This window comes from Microtus oregoni, unplaced genomic scaffold, assembly GCF_018167655.1.
Source record: "Microtus oregoni isolate MIOR12 unplaced genomic scaffold, Mior012 000165F_ref0000029, whole genome shotgun sequence".
NCBI lineage: Eukaryota > Metazoa > Chordata > Mammalia > Rodentia > Cricetidae > Microtus > Microtus oregoni.
Genome location: NW_024544820.1, coordinates 503,634 through 513,592, shown reverse-complemented (window position 1 = coordinate 513,592; position 9,959 = coordinate 503,634). Strand labels below are relative to the sequence as shown.

Genomic DNA, 9,959 nt, shown 5'->3' with positions numbered 1-9,959 from the left:
TATATATGGCACTGCCTGCTCACTCCCCATAGTCTAAAAGTTAATCTGTGCTATTATTATGGTATATACTATACTGCCTGCTCACTCTGCACAGTCCAGCAAGGTGGAGCCACTTGCATCTCTGAACCATGCACACCACCCCAGTTCCAGGCACAAAGCTTGTCCACATCACCATCAAGCAAGTTGCAACACACTGCTCACTAACCCCACTCAAATGCTCTGTAGCCAGACCTCCTGCCTGAAAGAACCAGAGGTTGTGCTGGCAGCACAGTCCAGAAAGCAGGCATTTTAAAATGGTGCTGCTTTTTCTTGCTATGGCTGAATCAGGAAAACCTGTCTTAAAGGAGGTGTGGCATGCCATCAACAAACAGCAAGAAGCTGTTTTTTTGGTCTAGAATTCCTTTTTAAGCCCTCTCAGTTTTCACATGGATTTAGTTGGTCACATGGACACCAATTTGTAGAAGGAATGGCTGCTTGTACATCCCAGCTAGCTTAGACCCAAAATAACTACACAGAAACTATATTAATTAAATCACTGCTTGGCCCATTAGCTCTAGCTTCTTATTGGCTAACTCTTACATCTCAATTTAACCCATCTCCATTAATCTGTATATCACCATGAGGTCTTGGCCTACCAGCAAAGTTTCAGCATGTCTATCTCCAGCAGAGGATCCATGGCATCTCCTGCTCCACCTTCCTTCTTTCAGCATTCAGTACAGCTTTCCCCACCTACCTAAGTTCTGCCCTATCAACAGGCCAAGGCAGTTTCTTTATTCATTAACCAATAAAAGCAACACATAGATAGAAGGACCTCCCACACCACTGTACAATATCAAGCAGGCAAAAGTTCAATTGGGGAAAGGATGTGGGTTTGACATTCCACCATACCTAAGAAGCTATTGCCAGTTGATTGCTGATAGAAGAGGTTCAGTCCCTAGTGTTGATTACCATTCAGTGGAAGGCATACATGCAGGCATATAAATTGGACTTGGTGAGTTTAATAAAACAAGAAGATAGAGTTTAGTAAGCTGGGGAGAGTGTATGGATCTGGGAAGAGTAAAGAAAGGGAATGAATATGATTAAAATACATTGTATGAAATTCTCAAATAACAGATGAAGTGAAAAAGTAAAATAAATGTATATATGATGATCTTAAAAAAATATGAAAGTCTAGTTATTTTCTAAATGTTATTGGTAAAGGTTCCTCAGAGGTAAAACGATATGTTAAGGATCATTGTAGGTTCTTCAGAAACATAACCAGAATATAAAGCAGGAATCGTTGAAGCATGCTTCCTTTATTTGTGTCTTACTGTTCTATTGCTGTGAAAAGACACCATGACTAAGGAAACATACATAAGAAAGCATTTAACTAGGGTCTTACTTACAGTTTCAGAAGGTGTGTCCATGATCATCATGGCAGGAAGTAGACAGACATGGCTCTGTAGCAGTGGTTGAGAGCTTTACATCCTGACATCCTGAATCACAAGCAGCAGGTAGAGAGAGAGAGAGAGAGAGAGAGAGAGAGAGAGAGAGAGAGAGAGAGAGAGAGAGAGAGAGAGAGAGAGCGCCTGGCTGCTATGGGCTTTTGAAACCTCAAAACACAACCCCAGAGACACACCTCCTTCAACAAGGCCATGTCTCCTAATCCTTCCTAAACTGTCTACGAACTGGTGACTTAGCATTTAAATATATGAGCCTAGGGGGACAGTTCTCATTCAAATCACCACAATTTACCATATTTCACACCATTTGTGTTAATAAGAATTTTATTATTTAGTCTCATATACCCTAGGCAGACATAGAACTCAATATACTCAATATGAAACCGAAGATGACCTTGAAATTCTGATCATCCTTCTTCTGTGTCCTGCTAGTATTACATTTTCCACCAACCCAGGTTTCCTATGGTACTACTGATTGGTCACAGGGCTTTGTGCATGGTTTTCAAGCTCTTACCCACTAAGCTACATCATCAGCCCTAGTTTTATACCTTTAATAAAATTAAGCCAACCATCATTTCTGTCATTAGACGATGTGCCAGTCACCATGTTCACATATATAATTTTATTTCCCTCCTCATAATAGCCCTATAAAACAAAGGTAAAACATATTTCACAAAGGGTAAAACTTACATTTGAGAAGATTAAAACACTTTTCCAAGTTTGCATTATCTGGAAATGGCAAAATTGCAATCTCAATCAAGGACACTAGACACAAATTCCATGCTAATGTTCATATATGTAAAAAAAGAAAGAAAGGAAAAGAAAAGAATAAAGCTCCATAGCTCATAGCCCAAATCTTGTCTGTTGCTTTTTTATTTACTGTTCAAATATGGATAGAAGTATGAGTTATAACTATAGTTTTAAAAGTTGTACCACAAAGAAACTATCTACTCTTGAAAAATAAAATATATACCGAGTGACACTTTACATTAAAGCTTGCCAACCTGTGGTCTATAGGCAACCACTTAAAAATATGCTTTAAATGACTCCCAGGAGAAAGCACCAGAAACATGCAAGATTTTTGTAAGACATGTTAGCCTCTTACACTCTCAGTGAAATCTGTGAAAAAATAATACAAGCCCGGAAATCTTGCCTTGCTTGCCTTCCGTAGTCTTTACTGTGTTGACTGAAGGGCATCTATAATGACCTGCTTCTTGTTGTGTTTCATGAGTCAGAGTGCAGACCTTATTCCTTCCCCTCCCTTCCCTGTCATAAATGCCTTAGAGCCTGGACTTGGATCCCAGGTTAATGGGTTTGGTCCCCACCTTCCCCCTCTAGCTTCAAGGTCCACATGTATGTCAGGCAGGTAATCCTAGGTGCTGCTTTGAACCAATCCAGCTGCTGTTGACTGCTGTGAGTCTCTGAGGTAGCTGAGTCTGGCAGCTCCTCCCTTCTCTTTGCTTGTACTTCCACTTCCCTTGGCTTACGCTGCAATTTGCAGGGCAGCTCCTCAGTGGCTGAGAATACTTAAAACCTCTAGTTGTTTATGACTCAGACTTTGCCCTACCAGCTCAGTGGGACTTTCGGTCTTATGAAAGTTCTCTTTCGTGGCCCCTGCTCCAGGTGTTCCAGGTTCGGGGCAAGGGAGCAAATACAGCCGGCGTGAAGAAGACAGTTTGCTCTCCGTGGAGATCTCCTCGTCACAAAGTAAGGACACCAGATAGTCGACTGCCATCTTACCAACAACCATCCTGGGGCTGGGGAGTCTGGTGGGTAGAAATGGCCCCTCCTAACATGACAAGGTATTCAGTTCTGTCTTCATGACCTTCTCTTCATTCAGTCTTTCCTTACGGCTCTTTCTCAACTGCTCTTAACACTGAGAATACACCGTCATAGATTCTTAGATTTGTAATTTTACAGAGATGAATGGGTTCGTGTCTACTTTAAGGCCCTAATCACTGGAAAGAGGCCCAGTGAAGTAAGGGCCTAGGCCAAATTCTCTCAACTAGTTCTTGCTTCCAAGCCAGAAAAGCCAGGACATAGATTCTGTTGAGTCCTGTGACTTTTCACTGCCTTTTCTTTGCAGAAGGAGCACAAATGGTGTTTGGCTCAAAAAAAAAAAAAAAAATCCAGACGACAGTTTAATTTTTAAGAGAGCCTTGTGGCATTACTATTGTTACTATCGTTATCAGCATTTCTACCCCTGTCCTCCTGTTTCTTAACCCAGGCAGTTGGAATCTGCCTGCAGGCTTTGGCTGGCCACACTGAAGATGCGTTTTGAACCCAGTTCAGCAAAGCCTTCTAGCAAGCTACACCTCCTTGTAATTCCTCCGGAGATCCTCACCAGGATTTGGAAAACACCCGGATGTTGTCAAAGAACCACCCCGGGTTTTGTACCAAACCGGCGGGAACAGGACATTCCAGTAGTTTAGTTTGTGGAAAAGAGGGCACCCAGCACTGTCCCCTCCCCCTTTCACTCACCCCAGTCAGTAATCCTCGCCAGACAGCAGTCCTAGATTTAACTCATGGGAAGAGCTTTGTAGCCGTGTTTACTCAGTAAACAGGGCTGGCAGACTCAGGCTGGGGTCTGCAGTTCTGCACTGATGGGCCGCTGACATGAATTTGGAAGGAAGGAGGGAAGAAAGGAAGGAAGGGTTTTCCCTAACAAAGGTAAGATTCTTTCTCTTTTGAAACAACCTCACTTGCCTTCCTTTGCAAAATGCTTATTCAGTTGGCTTTAGAAGAGTCCAGGGTCACTGGGAAAGAAAGTAGGTGGACCTAGAGTTGGAGGAAGTTTAGTTAGGTGCACAGGGAAGTAACAGGAGACAATAGACTGCATTCCTTTTGTTCCTCTAGCCAAAATGGCCAGAATCTCACTGATTCCACTGTTTCTGGGACAATCTTGAAGTCATTGAGAATAATTCATTTTGCTGTCTAAACAGCCTCTTCATCTTCTGTCTCTCAGGTTGGGAAGTTTTATTGAGAAAACGGACTGCAAATTCCATGAATTTAAGGTTACAACCCTTAAAAACAACTATGCTAACTTTCATATTTTTCAGACAAGATAGGTGCCGATAGAGTCACACTATGAATGTGATTTGAGTAATTGAGTCACACTAAAAAAGTGAATTATTTTAAGAATCATTTAAAAAGTACTTAATGCTCAATGAAACAATTTATTAGGCATGAATTCGAATTCTGACCTTCCTGGTAACTGACTGCATGATTTTGAACCAACCATTTTACCACTGTGCTCTCAGTTTTCTAAATATCTCCGAGCCACACACACATAAAAACGGTTTCTAAAGGCTTGGTAGATAAGTAAGTATAGTTTATTCAGTTTCTCAGTACTGAGTATCTGCTTTATTATTTGCATATACTATACAAACAAAATATCTGTATACTGCCTCGGATATTTATCATTTGTTTGAGTCTCAAACCAAACCAGTCCTGTGAAACAATTGAAATAATCAGAATCCCCATGTTGAGGATGAGAAAGCAGAGGTTCACAGAAGTGAAAATAATTTGCTGCATTATAACTCATATAGGCAAGAGATGGAATTTGATTGAGGGTCATTAATGCCACTTTTTTTTTCTATCAACAGAGTGATAAAACGTTAAGAAATCAGGGAGCCAAAAGGAGAATCTTGACAGGCAGATCTTAGGAAGGCTGCTCAGAGAGACTGGAGGCAGGGCTCACTGAAGATAGCTTCAAATTCCTATTCAGTTTAGTGACTTCTTAAAATTTAGGCTGAACCTTTTAAACCCAGTCTAGTTAACTGAGACAAGACTACAGGGAGAGAAGAAAGCATTATCACAGTAAAAAAGCAACTTGCAAATTCTAGGGAAAACCTTGATGCAAATTGCCATGGTTGCTAAGGGCTAGGCCAGGAGACCATGGTAACTGAGAGGAAGGAGAGGCTTCACTTTCTACTCTGGTTGAAGCGAGATGTCAGTGTACAATTAAATTATACTGAATTCCAAGTTGCCCAGAAAGTGCCCTTAGCTTTTTTTCCTCTGAGTGGCTCTTACTTTCTTCTTAAAGAGACTTCCTCTTTGCTTTTACCCAGCACTCATGCTCACCTTATTCATTTCATTTCTTGTTTTCCTTTTCCTACACAGGTTTGGCTGTTCTCCGCAGGCCCATTAGCAAGAACCATGTCACAGACCTGATGAAAAGTTTCCACGGAGATTTCATGTCTTTCATCTCATTTGGTCTTCATAGGAAACCACTGAGAGGCCCAAGGTATAGATTTTCACTATTTAAGAAACGAGGATCTTAGGCTCAGGACGCTGCATAGCTTTCCAGTGTCACATAATGAATAAACAGTGAATAGGGAAGTGATTCTCTCTTTCTGTCTCTCTCCCTCTCTCTCTTTTTATTGGTGCTTGGATACTTTCCATATTTATCATGGAATGTCCAAGTAAGTTTATGGGTTCTTCCTTTCCTCTGCCCTTAAAGTGTATGATAAAAACCAACGTAAACAACATAAATGACGAAGACGATGCCAAGCTCAGTCTCAAGGCAGTAAGATAGGAAGTCAGTAATTTAAAGGAAGAGAAACTAGTCCTTACAAGATGCTTGATAAGTTCCAGATTCTATATCCACTTATCTTATTTAAACACAAAACACATAGTACTCACAACTAAATTTATCTGATGCTAAATTCTGCTTCTATACATACACACACACACACACACACACACACACACACACACACACACACACACAGAGAGAGAGAGAGAGAGAGAGAGAGAGAGAGACAGACAGACAGACAGACAGACAGACACAGAGACCGAGAAACAGAGCTAGAGACAGCAGGTTAACTTAGAATTTACCATACAGCTCAGACTGGCTTTTGAACTCTTGATCTTCCTGCCTCACCCATCACCTCCACGAGTACTAGAATTATAGGTGTGTGTCACCATAACTGGCCCAAGGTCTAGTTCACATTAAATCAAGTTTCTTTCGAGAAGAGCCTGTCAGCTTGAAATGTGTGCATTTTATACCATTGTAAGAATGCTTCTGTACATTGAATGTGTTACTGATGTGAACAATGTATATATATATATATATATATATATATATCTGTCATTATCCAAAAAATTATAAGGTTTAGGCTGGAAGTACGTTCCTTGCTTGTGAAATGACTTGGGTTTGATTCCCAGAACCCGAAAGAAAAATAAGGAGACAAACCAACAACAAAATCAAAACAGATAAAGCTTTGTGATAGTGGTTGGTTATATGTTCAAATCTACTTCCTCGGTTTTAATGATAATAGCCACTATTTTTTTCATAACTAGCAGCACTTATTTGCACTATATACAGGTATAGATTGTTATTATGTATTTAATCTTCACGACTCTGAGGCAACAAATAGTATTAAAGATGAAGACTATGGTGACCCCAGGCTTTGTTTAAGAGGTGTGACGTCAAAGCCTCTGCGCTGTATAGAAAACATGGAAAGCAGTCCATATCTTACAGGACTAGGAGAAATAAGGCTGCAGATACAAAGAGCACATCGGTACTGCTAGGTTCTATATTATCTGGACTGTGGGATCTTAGTCACCATTTTTAAACTTGACTGCTTATTAATTCTGTGCTAATGGTCTGCACTAAGCATCTCCAGACATTTCCAAGACTATCAAGTGAGACTGCAATCATGGAGCCCTTACCTGGAACTGTTTTCTCTCTAGGTAAATAAGCTGAAGGCACAGCTGCCTTGATGGTAACCCTTGAGGAGGAAGTGTGAACGAGGTCCAGGTTACAATCAGGCGTCCATTGAACAAAGGCTTCTCCTTCCAGTGTGAGGGTCCTAAGGGATGGCTAACTGTATGTCCATGCGTAGTATTGTATGTAGGTACATGTGACGGTACCTGTGTTTCATCAGGAAATGTGAGTATTGGCATCATGTGAGAGAAACGAGTCTTTGACAAGTTTTTAAATGCCACAATTGTCATAGTTATGCATATGTGTGTTCCATTAGATTATAACATTTCCGTAACTTCTACAATGTAAGTACTGTATAGTTTAGCTCTGTGTCTTTCCCTGTTTTATAGATGAGAAACTGGGGCTCATTAAGATAAAGGAACTTGCCTGAAGTCACTGTTCAAGCTAGTGCTAGAAACTAGACTGGAGCAAACAGGTGGGAACACCCATGCCTATTCCTCATCTTTCACTTTAGTGGTTGCCTGACCAATGGGCCTTCTGTAGCTCACCTGACAGTAGATACACAGACACCTGTATTACTTTCCATCCACTCTCAAGGAATTTATAGTCCAATGTGGTAAATAAAGGCAATGTCTTAGGAAGGATATATTGCAAGGATATATTAGCAAGCTAGCCAGGAGACGGAAGGAAAAGCTTATAGTAGGAACTATCTCCTGTCTTCGAAACACTGATATTACTAAGGCTCTTTTAGGTAAAATTTCTGATTTATTCTTCCAAGGCTGATAATAAATTCACTTTACCCACGAGGAAGCAACATCATAGCTGTTAAATAATGATCAGGTTATATTATCATCAATCAGTGGGGCAGCCAGGTTTCTGCCAGAAGTATGCCCCAAACAGGCCTGTCTTTCCATCTAGGGCTTTCTGCCAAACATAATATGGAGATTGGTGATTAATTCTTACACAGTTGCTATGTACTGAAAAGCCTGAGAGTTTATTTTTTAAAAATCTTTAAGTTTGATTTTAATCAGAGTAAGTTCTGGGCCTACTTAGGATAAATATCTGATTCCTTTCTATCCATGTGTGAATCTAGCCATCTTTTTAAATTTTTTTTGTGGTACTAAGACTTGAGTTAATTAGTTAAACAGTTCATTAAGTTTACAGAGTTTCTTCTCTGTATGTAGCGCAGGCTGGGCTCGAACATGTAATCCTCCTGCCTCAATCTCCTGAGTGCTGAAATTAGTCATGCACTACCACACCCAGTAGAGACTGTGTTTCTAGTTTGGGGTAATAATCTCTATTACTTTTGCTTGAGTCGAATATTTAATGAAACAGTTTGTTTAAGGCACTCAACATGGTGTTTTGTGTTTAGTCATATCTTGGTGAAACATAGTTATTATCATTATTATGATTATCTCTCTTTTTCTAAAGTAAACATAACCACATGAAATTGCATATTGTAGATTGCGTGCAGTTTTTCCAGACATAGCTGTGGCTGTGAGGATATGCACACTTTCAGTGTGCATGCAAGTGAGTGTGCAAGTTTCTTTTGTGCCTGCGTCCTAGGTGGTGGAGTCATATTTCCTGGAATGAAATCCCAACTCTAACATTTGCTAACTAAGGTGGCCTTGGACATACTACATCTCTGTTCTCCAATTTCTCCACTATACCATGGGGAATAATGACATCCACTTCATAGGGTGGTTGTCAGACATAAAGTAGTTCATTTATGTTAAATGTTTAGAATGAGCACACAACTGACACAATAGACACTTGCTTATTATTGTTGTTGTTGTTCTGACGGTGATGCTGTCTCTATGTTGACAGTATGACTGTATGTGGATGTAAATACGTGCATCTGTGATTTTAAGTAAAGCCATGCGTGCAAATGTTAATGTGTGCTTATGTTTCTGGTTTTGATCTATATTTGGTATGACTTAGAGCCTCCCTCCCTGGTTCAAAAGAATTCTAACCTTCTTGCTTAAAACATTGAAATAAGAAGCTGGAAGTCCGGGTATGGCAGTGACTCAGGATGGAACCTGTGAAATGAATTTATATACAGCATTGGAAACCAGCTGAGACTCTAAGATGTTCTAACTACTTCCCTCTGATGTTTTCATTTAGTTTTGTTCTATCTTTTTTACCCTTTTTAACACCCAAAATGAAACATATGAAAATGTCTATAAATTCTGTATTGCTCAGAATATTGTCAGAAACCGAACACATTTATATAAATTGAATATAAAGAAACAGAACATGACTCTTCCCTTCAAAGTCACTGATGTTTGCTTCAAGGGTGAACATTATCTTCATTTCTTTTTATAGTGTTAGAGATGGAACTCAGCGACCATTGGACAGTGTGCAAGTAGTAAACATCTGAGCTCTTTTTTCACCTCCATCCTTACGTCTTGTAGCAAGGATTTGTTTGCTGTAATTTGCCCTTTACCTGGTAAAATCATGTAGCATGTATGCTTCTTTTGATTTGTTTCTTTCTTTAGAGTTGCATTTACCACCTCTGCCCATCGTTCCGTGCATAGTTATAGCTTGTTCATTATGACTGCCATTCTGAGTTCCATTGTGTAAGTAAAATGCAATTTACTCAGCCATTTTAATATTGATTGGCATTTTGGCAGTTCTCATTTTGGGTCTATGAATATTCCAGCAAATGTCTTTTGATGATTTCTCATGTGTTTCTAAATATAATTTAATTATGGGAAGTAGCAACTATGAGTCACTTTTTGCTTAAGGGAAAACAGGCAAAGGAAGAATTACTGACTTGATTAAGGTACCAAGTCAGTCAGTATAGTCTAATCATGATTCCGATGACTGTTTCCTGATTCAAGGGT

At 39.9% G+C, this 9,959-nt stretch overlaps 1 protein-coding gene across 12 annotated transcripts in view; it reads left to right on the top strand.

Annotated features, from left to right (window-relative positions):
* The first annotated feature begins 3,012 nt into the window (after positions 1–3,012).
* Positions 3,013–9,959, top strand: part of LOC121445202 (hephaestin) — an 87,914-nt gene continuing 80,967 nt past the window's right edge. For 3 of the 12 annotated variants that reach the window (XM_041647216.1, XM_041647215.1, XM_041647212.1), the window contains exons 1-2: positions 3,013–3,149; positions 5,565–5,688. In XM_041647216.1, the coding sequence (XP_041503150.1) occupies positions 5,615–5,688 (74 nt within the window). In that variant the 5' untranslated portion in view covers positions 3,013–3,149; positions 5,565–5,614. Of the gene's footprint in view, positions 3,212–3,861; positions 4,113–5,564; positions 5,689–7,139; positions 7,339–7,502; positions 7,589–9,611; positions 9,693–9,959 lie in introns of those variants that run through there. The other 9 variants (XM_041647221.1, XM_041647222.1, XM_041647223.1 and 6 more) reach the window with 7 other exon arrangements.